Consider the following 21,086-nt stretch of genomic DNA (forward strand, 5'->3'; position numbering starts at 1 on the left):
AAGGAAATATACGCAGTTTCAGTCATAAATTAATCTCTATTGTGTTCAGTCCACTCATCAAGTAGAATTATCACTGTATGACGAAATTTTATATTTTGTTACTCAACGAGGTACAACATTTCACAATGAAATTTTTATTTTCAATAATATCTGTGGATTATTGCCACCAGACAGAATCTATTATCTCCTATCATTCGAGGTTCCCACCATTTCATATAAATACTTACAAAAGTGATGATAACCGAACCAATTGCGTTGTATTCGTCCACTCTACCGTGCAGGAGCTTTGGTTGTGAGATAAGTGTGATGGGCTTCCCGCATTTGTTTGATTGACCATCACAGCAGTCAGATTGTGGGACAGACGGACAGCTCAAAGAGCATCACGTTTCCTCCCACCGAGTCAACGCTGTTCGGATCATTTGTAGTGACATTCGCCGAGGAAAGGTAAAGATTAACTATTTTATTCTGAAATAGTGAGGGTAGATTCTTCTATTCCAGAAATTTTCCTCTATTTTATTTCCGTTCTGAATATTATAGTTCATCCATACAAGTCATAATTCCACTTTTATGGCCATCAAAACACGGGTGGAAAAATTTACTACAAAAATCTAGCGAATTCGGTAGACAATTCTATTGGATGTCTATTGAACGGTCGATTAGTTTTTCGCCGATTCTTTTGAAATTTGGAATAAAAAATATTTAGAAAAAGTCAAAAGAATTCGATTTTTCAATGCAACTTATTCTATTGAGACATATAAAAAAAAAAAACTTATTCTATTGAGATATTTTGTGTAGAATTTCCGCGGCTCACATTTTCCGAGCTTTTTTGTTTGATCTTCTTGATGAAAAGAAAAAAAACAAGTGAGGAATTGCTCTCGTATTGGATATAGTGTAGTTATTTTTGATAATAAATTAGCATAATTAGTTATTGCACATCCTTTCCTTCTATCATGTTTAATTCACTGTTTACCTCATTTTATTCAATTGCATAAGATTTTCTTTTAACTAATTTCGTCAGATTTTCAACTTAGTTGAATGTTATCATCCCCATTATTCTTTATTATCCCTTTCTTCTACACAACTGATTGTCTTTTTTACAGTTTCTATGTAGATAATTGAATATTGATCCATTCATTATTCGAAAGGAGCATTATACTGGGGATTATATCATCTGTTAGAGACATTAACATTGATAGAATCAGTCTTGCGGTGCTGGAACTATTCGAGGAAACGACAGAACATATTCATATATGTGATGCTACCTCAAATAATTGTGATAATTACGATATGAGTCATTCAATACTAGCGTATCCTCGTAGTCCAATAGAAGCCATAAAAATACAGGAATTTTTTACAAGGACTGTGTAATTTCATTCATGGAAATACCTTGAATGATGGAAAATACATTCATTTTTACCCTGGAGAATTTTTGTCTCAATGGAGGTGTTTTTTTTCTGAAAAGATGACGATTAGATAAAAATTTTGAAAAAGGAAAAATTGAAAAATATTGATAATTGAGGGAGTTACGGTTTTTTGAAAATGGCTAGTTTTTGTCCAACTTTTTTGTTGCCAAATTGGCCTCAATATTCCTGCGGGGTTTTAAGCTACCAAATCGCACTGGCACACTCAAAGTACATCAAAACCCTTTCAAAATGAGGCGTCATACATAGCGTTATCTTCCGTTGGACGGGGTTTGTATGAGAAAACATATTTTTTTCAATTGTTACACGGACGAAAAAACTTAATAGAAAAACCTATCGAATTCGTGAGAAAATTCTATTGAATTTCTATTGAACTGTTCTATTAGTTTTTGGCCGATTCTATTAAAATGTTCAATAGAAAATCTTCAGTAGAAAAAGTCAATAGAATTCAATTTTTCTGTATAACTTATTCTATTGAAATATTTTCTACAGAATTTCCTCGGCTCGAATTTTCGTTTATTGGTTTTCGTGATGAGAAGAAAATACAAACAAAATGAAAAAAACTTATAGAAAATATATGAAAAGAATAAGTTATATAGAAAAATCGAATTCTGTTGACGTTTTCTATTGAATGTTTTCTATTGAACATGTCAATAGAATCAGCCAAAAACTAATAGAAAGTTTAATAGACATTCAATAGAATTTTCTAAAGAATTCGATAGGTTTTTCTATTAACTTTTTTCGTGTGTGTAATTACGAAAAAATCTATTTTTTTTAATCTAAAATTTTCGCAAAAAATTGTCAATAAAATAAAATAACTTTCGGCGCTAATTAGAATTTTTCAGTGAGACAAGCCTTAAAAATGACCGAAAATCGCTATTTTTCGGGAAAATTTCAGATTAAAAAAACATTAGCTCATTGAATCATTAATGATAAATATAATAAACGTTTTCTCGTATAAACCCCGCCAAACTGAAGATAATGTTATGTATGACGTCTCATTTTGAAGGGTTTTTCATGTTCTTTGACTGTCCCAAAGGGCGATAGTTTGTCTTAGTTTGAAAAATTATAATAACTTTTTTTTTATTATGTACCTAAAAAAATTGTGACATCAGATTAAAGAGTAAGTAAATGAATTCAACAAAAGCTTCCATTTGGAAGCATAAGAATAAATAAGAATTAAGAACAAATAAATACATAACAATCATGAATAATATGTATAAACCATTAGCCAATTCATGCGCGCTTCCTTTCCTAATGAGAGGAATTTTTTTTACTGGATTTCAGTAAAAATTACCAAAATGTAGAACTTTTTCCCTAATTTGCAGAGAAAATTCTTTTAGAATACGTGAAAATTTCACTCAAATCCAGCAATTATTCATCTTTCCGAAGAAAATACCTCAAACAGTACGGCTGCTTCGGAGATTTACCTCATGTGTAGTTCATGGATTTAAGGTATTTCGTGTCAAAGGTCAAAACAATGAAAAAAAAAATAGAAAATTCATGGGAGAAATGTCTCAGTATGCTACATTATTGAGAATTTTTGCACATTTTTTTCAGATCTCAGTCTCAAGAAAAAAAAAATGAAATTTGGATGTTTTTGTACCCCCTCCAGCTATAAACTCCGAGGGTAACCCCACTCTCAACTGGGGAAATTTCCATGGCACCCAAAAAAATAATGACCTATTGAGGAGAAACTAGTGGGTGATAAATCAAATCTTTCTTGAGAACACGTATAAGTTTCATATTTTTTTTCAGATTTCATAAGAAAGTTATTTGAACCAATGCTTCGGAAAAATATGAGTTTCGGGGCAATTACGCCTTCACGCGCAGGCGAGTGATTCGAATGTCAGTGAGCATCATGGGAAAGGTATGGGTTGGACCATGGAACTGAAAGAGAGAAAACACTCGACAGGTTTACCAACTCGAGACGCATTTAATATTATTTCAATAATTAGAAAAACATCCAATAAAAATTCTTTGACGTCCGTAGGTGATGAGAAAAAATCAATCAATCTGATAAATAAAATGAATATTCAAAAAATGTTCAAATGCACACTTAAATAGTTACTTGAAAATTGGAAAATTTCGTGCTCAGCGATTGAATCAGGGCTCGAGAGCAATAAGACTCTCGTTCGGTTCCACTCCCCCGGTGATCTACACACGAAACACCTTAAGGAATTTATAGCATTGTCTCGAGAGAAAAAAAAGTCAAAATATTGATAATTTTTTGTAAATACTTTCTTTTATGTATTAAGAAATCACGTGCAAAATCTCAGATAGCCTAGGAGAAGGACAACAACGGGAATAATTTCTGAAGTTGCTATTTAGGCAGGCAGTTGAATGGGGCATCGATAATTTTAGTAGTGTTCCCATGTTGCCGACAGGTCGATAATGTAGGGAAAACGCTGAAATTATCGATGGCCCATTTAACCTCATGCATAATAGTATATTTCGTAACGAGTGCAAAAAAGTGTTTTTTGGCGAGTGGGAGGTTTATATCACGAGCCGAAGGCGAGTGATATAATCCCACGAGCTAAAAAACATTTTTTCACGAGTTACGAACAATATTTTTCATCACAATGTGGCGGAAATTGGACTTTTAGGCACGCGGAGCGTGCCGAACAGTTCACTTTTCGTCACAGCGTGATGAAAAAATTATTTCTGTTGCTGTCTTTCTCCTAGGCTATCTGAAATTTTGCACGTGATTTCTTAATACATAAAAGGACGTTTTTACAAAAAATTATCAAGATCTTGACTTTTTTTTCTCTCACGACAACGCCATAAATTGCTTAAGAGCGATTGTTTCAGGCAACTGAAAAAAAATTAAAAGGGAATTGTGGAGGAAATCGATGCAAAAATTCGCTCGCTATCATACAGACTATTTACAAAGAGAACTTTGTAATATTCCATATCTTCCCTTTGTATACAAGAAATCAAACATCAATTCACGTGTTTTTTACATCCACACGTAAATTCATTTGGCGAATTCTCGTGGTGAGGAACGTTTAGAAATGACTTGCAGAATAGTGCATAACCACTATATAAAGCTTAGTAATCCATGATATTCGTTTTGTTCGACGTACGATGTGCACGATAATTCTGATACCCGTGATATATCACAAAATAAAGATCTTCACGCAAATCGTTTGAATAACTTACATAATATTGTACTTGTGCTGTAGTTCGCGATCTATTTAGGAGTGGAAGGATTCCTAAAAATGGGTAACAGAGAGTCAAAATTACTACCGGTTCGAATTTATATTGGAGTAGACACTTTGTAATGATCGAAGGCGATGATAAAGCGATTGACACTGTCGTGAGTGACAGAACGATTTCAAAGACTGAATTATTTACATTTTTTGAATCAATATGTCTCAATGAAACTGCTGTGTGGCAGTGACTCAATGTTCTTCATTGTATTCTATACGCATAATTAGTTTTGTTATCTAATGATCTTGTCTGTTATAAGTCAGTATAAATCGGCTTTAGTTGGAGGCGAACGGATATCCATTCAGACCTTTTCGATTTTCGTTGCAGGGATTTTAGGGAAGATGGTGTTTGTGGGGTTCGGGGCAGCTTCTCTGGGGTTGGCTCTGGTCATTGGGTTCTCGTGGGGCTTGAGTGTTCAACCGTTCCAGGGGAGTGATGTGCTGAAGGATGTACCTTTAATCGATGGGTAAGTGACAATTTCAATCCTAGTCTGGTCACAATAGGTGACCCTGCGACTTGGTCACCTCCGCGAAGATTCGCCGCCGTGTTATTTAGGCTTAGCCCGACACTGTTAGAAAATTACATTTGAAATTTCAAGTGAAAAAGCTAATTAATTTCTTAAATATTCAAGTTATTCTCGATTTCACGGTCCCTACGACACCGAAAAATGTTGAAAATTGGAAAATTTCAGGCAAGAACTTTCCTGAATTCTCCGTCTATTCAAAATTCAAATGTATCTAATGTTCATTTTTTGCAATGAGTTTAAAAATTCAAGCTTTCATTGAAATATCAATGATCGCTTAAGGACGTTTAACCTACTATGAAGTGGACAAGTCAGTTGAAAAGAAAAATACAATTGACTAAATAAATCATTCATGTTACAAATTATTTTTCTCATCAAATTAGAAATGTTATGGCGTACTTTTGCGGTCTCAAAAATAATAATTAAAGAAAATGTTCATAAATAATGGATGACTTGTGACTGCAGTGGTAACAGTCGAATTTTGATCGGGCAACATCGCACGCTTCGGCTGGTAGTGGGGTTGTAACAGTGAGATGAATGTTGTGTGTGTTATACGTGTCCATATGCTTCCAGCACTGAATTATCGTCACCGACTTTACCGACCTCGATCAGCCGTTGCGCGGTGTTGTCGCGTTGCTCGACTCGTAATGGCGGTCAAATTTTTTTTACAGGAATTCCAAAATCACTCGAAGGTATCACGTCTATATGGCCCGGTCGCCTACTTGTTCTCGCCCGCGATAGATTCTCCATAGTCTAAAGTAAATGGCTTGTGGTTTTTTTTCAATATCTTGAATGACATGTCTAATCCATGCAACATCTCGATCAAAGTTCACACGGTCACGTTTCTTCCCTAAGCGTAATGTTACAAGAAGTGATTTTCAGAAATTAATTTCTCACTAGGATGCCCCGATGGAATGATTAAGATTACTAATGTGTGGCTCAAAGTTGAACCTGGCATATGAGACAATATCAAAATTATGGTGAATAATGTGGGTTTTGGCTAAACATCCTTAACCCTCAATCACTCGCTCAATGAGCGCGGCGCTGCCCGTTTTCCTTTTTTTAAAAATATTTTAGCGTATTTTTCGGCGCTTAAAAATGCTGAGAAAATTAGAGTTTCCAGTTCAATCCTTTTATTAAGCGTCGGCGCTGTCTGTTTTTTTCTCGGTGAATTTGTTTAGCTAAAAAAAGGAGTGAAACGTCGAACGAACAAAGAAGCGGCGCCGCGCCGCCCGGTGTGAGTTCCTGTCGCCGCCTCGAGCGACAGTGTTGCTACACTCACTGTCACATTTAGAATACGCATATAGCGGTAAGCGCCAAGGTGGCAACAACGCGCTCGGGTTAACTCAGCGGCGATGCGCTAACCGTGCGATGGATGAAGGCCTGCGGCCGAGCGCATGTGGTCGCGGGTTAACATGAAAAAAACAATTTTCTTGAATTTTTAAGATGAATCAGAAATTTTATGAACATTTTCATTTAAAATTAAATTCAAACTGATGACATTGAGAATTCAGATGATGCTGCAACTGAATTTTCGAGAAATCTTCAACAGTGGAGTCGACTTTTTTGCCCTTATTCTGACCTCATAGTGAGTTTTAATGTGAGGCCTATGAGGCGAATACACTGAGAGAAAAAACTACTTTTGACAAGGAAGGTTTACTTGATACAAGAAAATATTCCCTTGACAATTTTAAAAATTGTGAAATCTGATGAATAATTTCGCTCTCAGACTGAGAGAACAAAGTTTTCCAACAGATGAGATTCTCTTGTCCCGAGAGAATTTTTAAGCGTTCTCAAGACCAGAATGATAGCCTTCCCATGAATTCATGTATTTTGCGTTATATCTTGAATTTTTTTCATCAGGACTTTGATTGCATAAAATCTTGCACAAAGAGGACAACACTTCACGGAGAGAAATTTTTGATAAAAATTATCCTACCGTCCTATAAAAGTGTATCATGAGTCATCGTTTCCTCATTTCTATCCCGAAATTTAGCAAAAATTAATATATGATGATCAAATTTTATTCTACGTTAGAGAAATTTTATCCTGAAAACAATAAAAATTACCGTGTCGGTAGAGTAAAAATTACTGTACCGGTAGGGTAAAATTTACCAACCGTTCTAGAATTTTCGTTGATATCTACATAAAAATTATTAGACTGGAAGGGTAAAATGTATTATGCGTCAGGATAAAATTTCTCTAACGCAGAATAAAATTTGATCATCATATATTAATTTTTCCTAAATTTCGGGACAGAAATGAGGAAACGATTACTGATGATACATCTTTATAGAACGGTAGGGTAATTTTTATCAAAAATTTCTCTCCGTGTTGAGATCAATTTTCTGTACACTCGAATTGACAATGAAAGTGTTGGTCGTGCAAACGAAACAAGAATTCCCGAGGGGCTGGTCACTCCTCAATGGGGTGGCTCAGTGATTTCCAGAATGGGATGATTTCCTCTGATTTCGTGAATGATTTCTGTGATTTCTCAATAAGAATTAGATATCATGATTTCTTTTGGCATTTCGTGATTTCCATGATTTCTACTAGAAATATTAAGGATGTTTAGCCAGTGTCGGTAAATTGTCGGTAAATGTTTTTTTTTTCATGTTCAAGGCAAATTCTGTAATTTTTTCGGCTGACAGCAGAACATATAAAACCAACTTTTCTAACGTTGAAAAAAAATTAATCGCAATAGTCTTGGCAGAAATAAATAAACTAATTTTTCCTTATACACGGGCTCTTATGAAATTTATGTTCAAATTGATAATTCACCTACTAGAAGACTCTAAAAATAGAAATAAAAATAGAAGGTAATGTGTAAAATCATACTGAATCCAATGGCCAGAGAAAAATCTGGGGTACCCGGGCAAAAAGAGGAAATATTTGAATGATTCTATCCCATATAAGCGCATGTTAGCGCATGCATTTGGTACATTTTGTCTATTTTATTTCTAAATAATGAACATGGGTTGGTGGATTGAAATTTTTATCAAAATGAAGGGAATATCTTCATCTCTAAGTTAAAAAAAAAATCAAATTTTTTTTTGAGTACTTGCGATTTTGGATAAACATCCTGAAATTAAATTAATTTCGTATTTGAGAAATTCTAGTAACATTTTTCAGGCACAATGATCTGGCTTGGAATCTGTACTTGAAACATGCGAACAATCTCAGTGCATTTCATTTCGATCAAGACCTACGAGATGATCCAATAATGGGAACAGGAGTCTGCGGCACTTGTCAAACAGATTTGCCACGATTGGCTAAGGGGAAAATTGGAGGACAAGTGAGTCACATGGGTCAGATACTCTAACATCGCAATTCGATACGTTTCAATTTCAATTTTAAGCGCGAATTCGGACTGTTACATACTTTTTTCCAGTAAAAAAAATCATGAAATATGAAAATGGGATGAAAATATCGGTTCCGTAGCTTTCGATCCGCGGACAAAATTTCTGCGACAAAATTTCCGCGACAAAACAACCGACGACAATTTATCCATTGACAACTTTTCCACCGACAATTCCCCCATATTCATTATTCCCGAGGTACAAAATAAACCACGGACAAATTTGTCGAAGGTTTCATACAGCTTTCGTCCTCTTCTGAAAGAATATCAAGTGCAAAAAAAAGTAACTCAGAATTCAGAGATAACATTTAATTCGCAATTTTCAATTCGATAACTCACATTTTACAATTACAATGCTTCTGCCACTCCAGCAAACAAATTCCGCTCGGTTCATAGAAGCCCGCTGTTACGATTAAAATATACATTGTAACCATTCTCTGACACTGAATGAACACAAAATTACAAATAATACTGATTTAAAATCAAATTAAATGCAAATTTTATAATATTGAATTAAAAGCGAATTTTATAATAGTCAATTAAATGCCAATTTCGTGTGCACACGGAGAGAAATGTTCAGTAAAAATTACGGAACTCACAATTAGCTCACCGATTATGGAACCGACTCAGAAAATTTAAGTGACAGTATAGTAATTTGTCACAGGAGATTCAGATAAAAATTACGGAACGCTCTGGAAAAATTCCGTGACAGTTCCGCAAAATTTCCTACAACCACATTTCGCTCCGGAATTACGGAAAAGATACGTAATTTTTACTGATTATTTTTCCAACCCAAATATCGGGCAATATAATTGGCCCATTCGACATCACGTGGTACAAGCTACAGGGTTTTCAACTGATAATTTTTTGATAATTTTCTCTGGTAGTTGCTATATAAAAAACAAAACATCATGCAGTCGAATTAACCCCTCGTCAAACTGACAGATTGAATTCAATTGTGGTAATCCGAGGATTTTTATTCGAAATGAGTGTTAATTATACAATTTTCGTTTCTCAATTGTGAGTTTCGTCTCATGGTCCAATTATATTGCCCGACATTTGGGTTGGAAAAATAATCCCCCGAATACCACACGGGCTTCAAAATTAATCGGGCACTTTCCTCAAGGTTCCCTGCATACGAACGAAGTCGTCAAGTTTTTCAGGAAACCTGAAAAACTTGACTGCTTCGTTTGTTTGCGACGAACCTATCGGAAAATACCCGATAATTTTGAAGCTCTTGTGGTATTACAAGTGAATATTTCTCGCCGTGTGAGGTAACGCAGCTATCGGTGATAATACAAATGGGGAAACATTGTGAAGTAGTGAATTTAATTGGAATCGAAAAGAGAGGGGTTATCGGGAATCCTCACTACTCACTGTTTATCATCCAAAATTGTAAGCATATGAAGTATCGGATAATTTACCAACGGATATAATGTACCAAGAATAAATTGGCGGCAGATGAGGTGTCAACAATGCAATTGTCGCTGGAAAAATTGTCTTCAGTTTTCTTTTCATTTGGGAGTTTTGCTGCGGAAATTTTGTCGCGGAGATTTGGTACGTCGATCGAAAAGCGTGCTATCGAAAGTATCATATTTTGCATGATTGGTTCAGATAGAAAAATAACATGTATCATTTGATTTTCATATTTTGTCATAGAATAACATAATCTAAAATCTCAATCGCTGGAATATTCACTATGAACAGTATTACTAAACATGAACAGTCATACTAAATTTTCAATGCATAGACAAGCAATTCAAGTTCACTCACTTTGCACGCTCAATTTCAAGATTGAACTCAACTAATTAAATTATTTTAGTCATAAAATTAAAAAAAAAAATTGGAGAAATTTAATTTTCACGTTTTTAAAGTTTTCATGCAAATTAGGTATTTAAAAAAAGTATAAGAATTCTCTTCCAGTTCTGGGCAGCTTACGTCAGTTGTGATTCTCAATACAAGGATGCGATTCAACTCACACTACGACAGATTGACGTTATAAAAAGACTCGTTAAAAAGTACCCGAATAATCTCGAGTTTGTGACGGAAGCCGGCAATATTGAACCTGTCTGGAAGAGCGGAAAAATAGCATCGATGATCGGGATTGAGGGCGGACACCTGTTTGATTCGAGTCTTGGTGTTCTTCGGCTTTATTATGAGTTGGGCGTCCGTTATGTTACCTTAACGCACACGTGTAATACTCCCTGGTGAGTAGTAATTGAAGATGAGGGAATGAAAAAATTGTTGACTGAAATGACATCTAAACACGTATGGAAAAACTGAATAGAAAAACCATTCTATATTCTACGCCGATTTTTTATTGCAGATTTTGGAAATATTTGATGGAAAAAATGAATAGATTCTGATTTTTCTCTGAGATATTCTTCGGAGATTTAAAGTTTTTCAATCTAATAAAGTTTTTTTCTCTTCTTTTTTAGCGTTTTTAATTATAAAAAAAGGAAAATCAAAATAGAAATTTTATGACTAAAATTTAAAAAAAAAAAAGAAACTGAAAACAAATGACCTTTACAGAAAAATGAACGTATTTTGTTTTTTTGATGGATCTATCAAGAAATTATAGAATCATCAATAGAAATTGTCGGAAATCAATTAGGATTTCAAATAAATTCCCAATGAATTTTTCTGGCGGATAGACGGCTGAAAAACTTGAACACTTTCGCTACTTCTCTTGAATTCCCATTAAAATTTCATGTTTTCTGCCGATTATCTATTGAAGATTTCGCAATGTTTAATAGAAAAAAAATGAATAGATTCTGATTCTTCTGTATAACATGTTCTCTTGAGATTTTTTCGATAGAAATTCTTGGACATCAATTTTATGAAGTTTTTTCTGAGCATTTTTCATTACAAACAAAGAACAATCAAAATAAAAAATTCATGACTAAAAATTTTTCTTAAGAAGAAAAGGCGACTGCCAATCAATGAATTTTACAGAAAAATCAACATCCATAGATTTTTCTACCTTTTCATGAAGAACCTAATTATTGATAGAAATCTACGGAAAACGAATAGAATTTCTAATAAAATCCCAATAAATTTCGGTGACAAATGGAATAGGGTTTTTGGTACACATTTTGGTGGATCATAAAATGAGGAGAATTTCGATTTTTTCTTCCGTTGAATTCAACTGACATTATTGGCTTCCAGATGGATGCCAATTATATGAGTAATAATGGGCGTGAAAGCCTCAAAAATAGTTTGCATTCAACTATCTCCTTTTTTTCTCATCCTAGGGCCGATGCCTCTACTGTTAATGAAGGCTCCGTCTACAATCTAACAGATTTTGGAAAGGTAATTGACACATTCATCAAATGAATTGAACAATTCACTAGAAAAGTAATGACACGTTGAGACATTTCAACGTTTCATCATTTTCCTAGTGAATCGTCACAATTATTCGTTAATAAAAATATGACACCTCCACGAATCGGTAGTTATCTTTCTGACGAGCGATTTGTACACTGAGAAAAAAAATTTCTAAGAAATAGAAATTCTATTATTGATCCAAATCGTTCATCGATTGAATAGTCGCAAAAGAAAATGCTATTGTAAGACACAAATATCGATTTCAACTAAACCAAAATTGGATTGTATGAAATCGATTTTGTTATAGTCTAGTATATTTTGTTTATTCTATCGAATTTAGAAAATACATGTTGTTGCGACAAATTGATTTCATATAATTCAATTTTGATTTAGTTCAAACGCTTTGGATTTGGCGCAAATAATTTTTTTTTCACAATTGCAATGGAAAAATAATCAGTTCAAATGATGAAGAATTGCGTTTGTCGTAAATAAGAAACTGCTCACCGCGAAAGTCTCGCATCAATGAGTATCCAACAATATGTTCCTCATAGACCAAATGAATATTTTATTGCATCTATGAATTCTGCTTTCAATCGAACAGATATTCTTTTGTGGGATATCGTGACGCTGATAAATTGGATAATTACATGTTGTATTCGAAGAAGATATCTGATAATACAGACATTGATTTGTATGTACTGAAAAGTAGATAGTGGCAAAAAAAAAGTTTAGATAACTGATCTCATTCTTTTTCAATCGAAAACATTAAAATTAAATCAATATTTGTGTCTTACAATAGCATTTTCTTTTCCGACTATTCAATCGATGAACGATTTGGATCAATCATAGAATTTCTATTTCTTAGAAATTTTTTTCCTCAGTGTAGGATTCCCAGATCCCATTTTAACAGAAAAGTTTCTCAATTACGAACTTCTCTTGTTATTCCGTTCTAAAATCACTTGCTCTTGGAATAATTGCTCACGCAATTATGGGGATTTCCCATTCGACGTAAATTACTTTGAAATTTCACAAGTGAATTATTACAGAGCAATTCAGTAGCGAAGCGGTAAACCGGATTAAGTCAATTTTGACTATTGTCCAGTTATTGATGAATATCTCGGAATCTAAAAGCGATAGAGAAATTTTTGTCACCGCCTTTTTTGTAGAGCCAATTGAGTTTTTTAAAAAAGGTCGTAACAAAAATTGTGTTATCTGTCTTAGATTTCGAGATATTCATCAAAAACTGGTCACAAGTCAAAACCGACTTAACCCGGTTTACCGCTTTGCTGCTGAGTTGTCGAATAATCAACATCGAAATTTTTTTCTCGCAGACAATCGTACACGAAATGAATCGCTTGGGTATGATGGTTGACCTGTCGCACGTGTCACACAATGTCATGAGAGAGGTACTCGCTACAACAAAAGCACCAGTTATTTTTTCACATTCATCATCTTTCAGTGTCTGCGATCATTACAGGAATGTACCTGACGATGTCCTTCACATGGTTGTACGTACTTCACACAACTAATTATTGAATAATCCAGCAATATTCCTTCTAAGTAGAAATCCGATTCTGTTCGTTTCGATCGCAATCATTCAATTTTTCCTTCATTTTTCAGAAAAAAAATAACGGAATTGTGATGGTCAATTTCTACAATAATTTCGTCAACTGTAATGAGACGAAGGAAACCACGATTGAGGATGTAGTTGGTGAGTTTTTATTCCTGACATAGTGATATGAGGATATTTAAATGGACTGGTAATTTTTTTCGTACGAATGGAAGCAATTGTATTTGTCAAATCCGAATTTTCTAATTTTTTGTGTCAGGATAACTAATTTTGGCCTCAAGTGTTCGAATATGATATTTTCGCCCTGGCGGACGCTTTGCGGCAAGAAAATCTGACTTTGCACCTACGTCGCAGCGAAATAGTATATTTCGATACGAGCGCGACGGGTTTTTCGCGAGTGTGAAGTTGCCAACCACACGAGCTGAAAATTCCCGTCTCAGATGTGTCGAACAATATTTTTTGACAGCGATGTTACGTTCAGGGAGTGGCCGAACTGCCTTTTTCGTTGACAAGTAAACGAAAAGACTTGTCGTTTTCTTTTCGTTTACGAGTAAACGAAAAGACTTTTCCGTTACGTTTTTCGTTTCGTAAACGAAAAGACACTTTTCAGCATGCGCTGAACGTAGCAGCAGTGTGAAAATAGAATGTTTCGATACGAGTGCGGAAAAGTGTTTTTTGGCTCGTGGGAAGTTTATAGCATTTTTCCCATGAGTATCGAACGATATTTTTCTTCACAATGTGTGAAAAAGTTACTTTTTCACACAGCGTGATGAAAAATATTGTATGCATGGCGATAATAGTAATTTCAGGACGAGTGCCATGGGATTTTTTACTCGCGTGGAGTTGGCGTCCGAGCCGAAGGCGAAGACTGGCCACCCGCACGAGTAAAAAACCCCATGGCACTAGTCGTGAACGATATTTTTCCGCACTGCTTCCCACGATTTCTCGTCTAGGAATTGGTATTGCACACGGAGAGAAACATTCAAGAAAAATTACGGAACATTTCACGTAATCCGTAAGCGAGAATCGTTTTCAGTGAAATTCTATAGGAATATAAGAGAAAACATTTGAAACGTTCAGTAAATTTTCGGGTCTGTCACCGAAAAAATACGAAAAAGTCACGTAATTTTTCTGGAAGTTGTAAAATCTAACAGAAACTTCAAGACTTATTATGCTTCAGAACATGAAAATTCTTGGATGTTTAAGAATTTTTACGAAAAGTTCCGAAAAATTTACGGAACGTGTTGTTAAAATCTCCCCCTCACAGTGACTCATGGCTCATGGCTAGCCGTGAGGCCTCGGACGGATGAATAATTTTTACGGAACAGATCGTTGAATTTACGTGACGATTGACACTTTTTATTGAATTTTACTTCGCTCCCAGATTACGTGTCGAAACCTACTTTTTACGTCTTTTTTCTGGTAATTTTTATTGAATATTTCTCTCCGTGCATACTTCCCAAACTCGAAAACTTGAAAATCACTACAAAAAAATCTTGGCCCGGGCTGCGGCGATGGGGTTTTTTTACTCGTGTGGTTGGTCAGTCCTCGCCTTCGGCTCGGACGAATAGAATATTACCAACGAAATAGAATATTACATATTGTCTTTATTATATTTTCGACGAGTTTGGGAAAGGACCAATACCAATCCCCTGACGAGGAAAAGTGAATGACAGTACGGAAAAGGTATTATCTGACGCATGTGATTATAATCCTCGCTTTCAGCTCAGATTATAATAGTATATTTCGTGACGAGTCAAAAAACATTTTTGCACGAGTTACGAACAATATTTTTCATAACAATGTGGCGGAAATTGGACTTTTAGGCATGCGGAGCGTGTCGAAAAGTTCACTTTTCGTCACAGCGTGATGAAAAGTCATATTCGTCATGATATAATTCTTACGCGTAAATTTCCTACGATCTTTCGCTGTTTTCTTTTAATTCTCATTTTACAAAATAAAAAATAAATTTAGAAAATTTGTGCACAATAATTCATACGGAGGAAACAATTGTAGAATAAGTTTAATTGAAATATCAGCACCTATCAACTTCTCTTACTGTCAAATAGCTATTGAAGAGTCTCAAGTCAAAAATACAGAATTTTCGATGGAAATCTGCGAAAAATAAAAAAATAGAAATTATAATGGGCTTCCAATAGAATTTTGGTATAATTATTTGGTTTTCTTCATCCATTCTTTCCCATTTACACATCTTATCACCTTCACAAAACAATCCCCAAGATAATGAACATAGGAAAAAATGAGACGCAGAGATAATTTTGATTTTTAGAATTCTATTTTTGATTTTTTCTTTCTCAGAGCACATAAATTACATAAGAAATTTAATTGGACCGGATCACGTTGGAATTGGTGGTGATTACGACGGAATTAGTGAGTAAGTGACAATAATGATAATTAAGGTGACAAGAAAATTTATTCCGGGCTTATTCGATAATCACTTGGATTCCGTATGCTGTTTGCACACTATTTTTAGGCTACTTATTACTAGATTATTATCAGTAATTTTGTATTATTAGAGTATATCAGTATGCAATAAGTCTCTTTGTTTCATTTTGTTAATTATGAAATTATCTCCAAAATGAGTGCTTTCGGGAGGAAAAGGACTGAGATCTTTTTTGTAAAAAAAGTACCTCTTAGAATCACACGTTTTTAAGATAATTGCATGATTAGCAAGCATGCACGTATGAAGAAAACATAGAAATTTTCTGTACGGATTGCGTATAGAATTTCTATAGGATTTTCGTATACGATATTTGGATATTTCTATACGGATTTTCTTGTACAAATTATTTCTACATAATTTCTATAGGTTTGATCCTAGACCCACTGCCACATGTATAGAAACATTTCGTATGGAGTTGCGACATTTCTCTGCGTTTTTCTTTGAAGCGTTTAGACATCTTTCGTATGAAAAAAATTTATGTAAAAATTAATGTATAGAAATAATTCTTATAGAAAATATTCGTATACACGGAGAGAAATATTCATTAAAAATTACGGAACGCTCCGAAAAAATTCCGTGACAGTTCCGTACAATTTCCTACACCCACATTTCGCTCCGGAATTACGGAAAAGATACGTAATTTTTATTGAATATTTCTCCGTGTACAAATATCCGAATATCATATACGGAAATCCTATAGAAATTCTGCCCGCAATCCGTATAGAACATTTCTATACGATTTTTTCATACGCGCAGAGTGGTTAATATGTAATACGTGTCGCTGTCCCATTTTGTTGATTATGAAATTATCAAAATGAGTAATTTCGGGAGGAAATGGAATGAGATCTTTTTTTTTTTTGTAAAAAATGATTCTCGTGAAATCACTCGTTTTTTTAGATAATTGCCTGATTAGCAAACATGTACTCCTCAGTGTGAACCGTCTGAGCATAAAATTAATGTCATTTTTTCAGCATGTGGAAGTGATAAAAAATTGCATAAAGATCAAGGTTCCCTTAGATGTTATGAATTACCCTAATCATTTAATGCCAGAAATTTTTCTGAGGTTTTATCATCTTCAGACCATAAAACATCACTAGGAGAAAGGGCAAGTTGATAATAATGATAATCAAGATGCCGAGAATAATCGCTTGGATTTGTACATAGTTTGCAAATTTTTTTGAATTACCGGGCGGAGATTATTATCAACAGTTTATTATCAACAATTTCGTGGAACTAGTTATAAATAAGAGGATAGAGGTATTGTTTATAAGTGAGCATAATTATCGCTGCTAATTAATTCGCAATATTCCAATGAAATTGACGTTCTCGATTGTCTTTAAATTAACAAAATTGAATTAATTTTCATGAATTTTCCAACTTTTTTATATTGTATTTTTGCTTTCCTTTCATTGAGAAAATTTTTTAAAAAATGAGAAAATTTGAGACGAAGAATTTTCTATAGAAAATATCTCAATAGAATGAGTTGTATGAGCTGCTCTATTGAAAACGTACAGATAAGCTACTAAAAAAAGGTGCAAATAAGCCACCGAATTCATTAATAGAATCGACCAAAAACTAATAGAAATCCAGGACAATTTTCAGTTATAATACCCTGACACCTTCAAAACTATCGGAATTTTTCCCGATAGCTTCGTTGCAAATAAACGAAAGTGACTTCCCTGCAAACACTTTTGTTTGTTTGCAGGGAAGCTTGAGGGAAATATTGCGATTAATTTTGAAGATCGAGGGGTATTCCGCGGAGAATTTTTCGGGGCTGGATTTTGGCCAAGCGGAGCGCAGTAGTCGAGGGCTTCTTCCAGCAAAACATCCAATTAGTTAGAAATAAATGAATAGCTACTATATTATTATCAGATGCAATTTCCAGGAGCTAGTGTGCATTTTCCGAAAAAATTTGATAACAAAAGAGTATCGTGACCTCGAATACTGCGCTGTGATTGGCTAAAATCCAGTACCGGAAAATTCTCATTTGTAATACCACAAGAGCTTCAAAATTATCGGGTATTTTCCGATAGGTTGGTTGCAAACAAACGAAGGAGTCAAGTTTTTCAGGTGAAAAAATCACGAGTACGAAGCACGAGTGATTTTTCCTGAAAAACTTGACGACTTCGTTTGTATGCAGGGAACCTTGAGGAAAATGCCCGATTAATTTTGAAGCTCGTGTGGTATTCGGGGGATTATTTTTCCAATCCAAATGTCGGGCAATATAATTGGACCATGAGACGAAGCTCACAATTGAAAAACGAAAATTGTATAATTAACACTCATTTCGAATAAAAATCCTCGGATTACCACAATTGAATTCAATCTGTCAGTTTGGCGAGGGGTTAATGCGACTGCATAATGTTTTGTTTTTTATATAGCAACTACCAGAGAAAATTATCAAAAAATTATCAGTTGAAAACCCTGTAGCTTGTACCACGTGATGTCGAATGGGCCAATCATATTGCCCGATATTTCGGTTGGAAAAATAATCAAGCAAATTCACCAAGTTTTCTATTAAATTTTTTGGGACGTGAAGTTGCTGAGGTTGTGGGGTTTTCTCACCTCTTAACATTACTCAAGTCTCTTTCTATTGCAGCCCAAGGGCCTACACTTTTCTCCGTTCATCGATCACGTCTTTAAGCAATTTGATCACATCATCGATTTTTGAGAAATCGTGAATTAAAATATTGAGACATAAATTTGTACGGACACTCGCCGAAATATGCATACAGACATGTAGTTGAAAATTGATAGAAATGAATAGGGAAGCCTTGAAATGCCCACATTCTAATAATCCCAATAGTACATTTCGTTACTACTGCGATGGGTTTTTTACGCGTCTGAAGTTGACCAATCACATGAGTTGAAAAATCTCTCTTGCACATGTGTCGAAGTATTTTTTTGTCAGTGATGCTATGTTCAAGGAGGACTGTGCCTTTTTTCGTTGATGAGTAGACGAAGTCCATTTTTTTATTTACAAGTAATCGAAAAGGCACTTTTCGACGCGAGGTGAGCATAGCAGCAGTGACAAAGTGGTACATCATGTTATCAGCCGATAAAAGGAAAAAACTTTTTTGTTTTTCGAGACAAAAATTTTTAAATACTATTCTCCGCACAATTTTCCCTCAAGAATCTGATTTTGTAGATAATAATCGAATTTTTTGAATCGAAAAATCAACTTAACAAAAATTTCCAACGAATTTTTTTTCGAAATAGTTTTTTCAATATGATCTGAAATTTTCGCTTCTTAATTATGAAAAATGCGGGAGAAGATGCATTTTTTAATTTATTCGTTTATCAAAATTTTTATTCATATCCGAAGAAAAAAATTTTTCTTTCCCAAATATTCTGTATAAACTTCATTTACGATTATTAACTCAATGTTTATGGTTCCCATGCCTCTACCTAGCCTTTTTTTACTCTATAGTTGAGAGGGCTCCTCTCAGCAATCCATAATCTCCATTCTACTTGATACTTATAACTTATTTTCGAAAATATAATCGATCCATTGAAAATAACGCCCGATTTCAGGTGGACCAATTTTAAAATGTATCTTCCGTATATTTCATAATTAAAGAGCGATAATTTGTAATCATATTTAAAAAGCTATTTCGAAAAAAAAACACATTGAGAATTTTTCAAAAGTTGATTTTTCGATTAGAAAAAACTCGACTCTCTAATTTTTAGTGGTCGGAGACGAATTTGACCTACAAAATCGGATTTCTGAGGGAAAAAGACGCGAACAAAAAGTTTTTTTTAAGTTTTTTTCTCGAAAAACGCAAGTTTTTTTCCCCGAGGTGAAATTCCCCTCGAAATAATTTTCCAAATCATTTCTATAAGTTCTCTCATAGCTACCATTAAATACCGTAAACGCAGAATTCTTCAACAAACTAATTACGAAATTAATTCAACGGAATAATTGATTTAAAAAATAATTGTAGTACTCCGAAGGGTCTGGAGGACGTCTCGAAGTACCCGAATCTCTTCAATCGGTTGTACGACCGTCGAGAGAACGAGCCCGAGTGGAGCCGCGCAGACCTCGAGAAACTCGCGGGTAGAAATTTGATCCGTGTTTTTGGTGCAGTCGAAGAGGTGCGAGACGCATTGGCAACTATTCCTCCCAGTGATCGCGTTATTACTGGACAGGAGTTGTACATCGCCCAGAGGCGAGAGGGATTGAAACCCGGTGCATGTCAAACTGCAACTGAGTAAATACCCGCATAATCATCGCACAATCATTACGAAACTCAATCGAATAATAATTCAGAGCGCACTGTTTATTGTAGGTGGGAGCAGGTGGACATGACCAAAGTTTAAATACCGAAGTGTTAATACCAAAGAAGCGGCGTCCAAAGGATCATCCGTTGAATCGTCGTGTGCATTAAGTGCCCGTAAAATTTATTGAATGAACTTTGATGTGGAGTGTAGAAGGTTTTTATGCGAACAATATCTTCACAGTATTTTAATAAATTTTCATTCTTTTTTCAATGAATTTAGTTCATCAATTATTCGTCGTTAGGCTTTACGCCTTAAACCTTTACTTACCTTTAGGGTTTAAACCTTTTACTTTTGCTCGTAATTTTGCAAATCAGTAGCGAAGCGGTAAACCGAGTTAATTCGATTCTGACTTTTGGCCAGTTTTTGATGAATATCTCAGAATCTAAGAGAGATAGCAAAATTTTTCTCACGACCTTTTTTATAACCCTCAGTTGACTCTACAAAAAAGCTCGAGACAAAAAATTTTCTATCTCTTTTAGATTCCGAGATATTCGTCAAAAACTGGCCAGTAGTCTAAATCGAGTTAAGCCGGTTTACCGGTTCGTTACTGAAGTGATTTGCGTTTCGCAGAGAATTTCTATTTTCTGCGGAATTCTGCTGCAATTTCTATTAAAATTCGGCTAAAAGTGTGAATATTGGAGAAGTCTTGTTGATGAGATCGACAGTCGAATTATCTACTGCACTGTTAAAAATTTTTCTCTGAAATTTCAAATACAGTTCCTGGAATTGTTTAGCATGAAGAACTTTTATTGAAATTTTGAGGAACTTTGTGTTCGGAAATTCACAATTTGACGAAAAAATCACTGGAAACTGTGAATTTCGGTTCAATGATTCCATGAAAATTCTTTCACGGAGAAAAAATCAACGACAAATTACAAGAAAAATAAAATAAGAATTGCTGAACCGTGTACTATATAAATTCATAAAAA

General features: G+C 34.6%; 1 protein-coding gene across 3 annotated transcripts; it reads left to right on the forward strand.

Annotated features, from left to right (window-relative positions):
• The first annotated feature begins 262 nt into the window (after positions 1-262).
• LOC107038807 (dipeptidase 1) lies at positions 263-20,371 on the forward strand. 3 transcript variants are annotated; one of them, XM_015258093.1, is made up of 10 exons: positions 263-444; positions 4,962-5,100; positions 8,290-8,452; positions 10,439-10,722; positions 11,770-11,827; positions 13,174-13,350; positions 13,463-13,553; positions 15,732-15,807; positions 19,821-20,087; positions 20,166-20,371. In XM_015258093.1, exons 2-10 carry the CDS (start codon positions 4,976-4,978, stop codon positions 20,194-20,196), a joined length of 1,272 nt encoding a protein of 423 aa, XP_015113579.1. In that variant the 5' UTR covers positions 263-444; positions 4,962-4,975; the 3' UTR covers positions 20,197-20,371. The 3 variants fall into 3 exon arrangements, with proteins under 3 accessions (XP_015113579.1, XP_015113578.1, XP_015113577.1); XM_015258092.1 differs by lacking the exon at positions 263-444 and adding an exon at positions 4,509-4,646 and having other exon boundaries at positions 20,147-20,371; XM_015258091.1 differs by lacking the exon at positions 263-444 and adding an exon at positions 4,509-4,646.
• Positions 20,372-21,086: the final 715 nt, after the last annotated feature.

The sequence above is a fragment of the Diachasma alloeum genome, unplaced genomic scaffold (genome assembly GCF_001412515.2).
Source record: "Diachasma alloeum isolate Michigan unplaced genomic scaffold, Dall2.0 Dall_scaffold_00288, whole genome shotgun sequence".
In the NCBI taxonomy this organism is placed as follows: Eukaryota; Metazoa; Arthropoda; class Insecta; order Hymenoptera; family Braconidae; genus Diachasma; species Diachasma alloeum.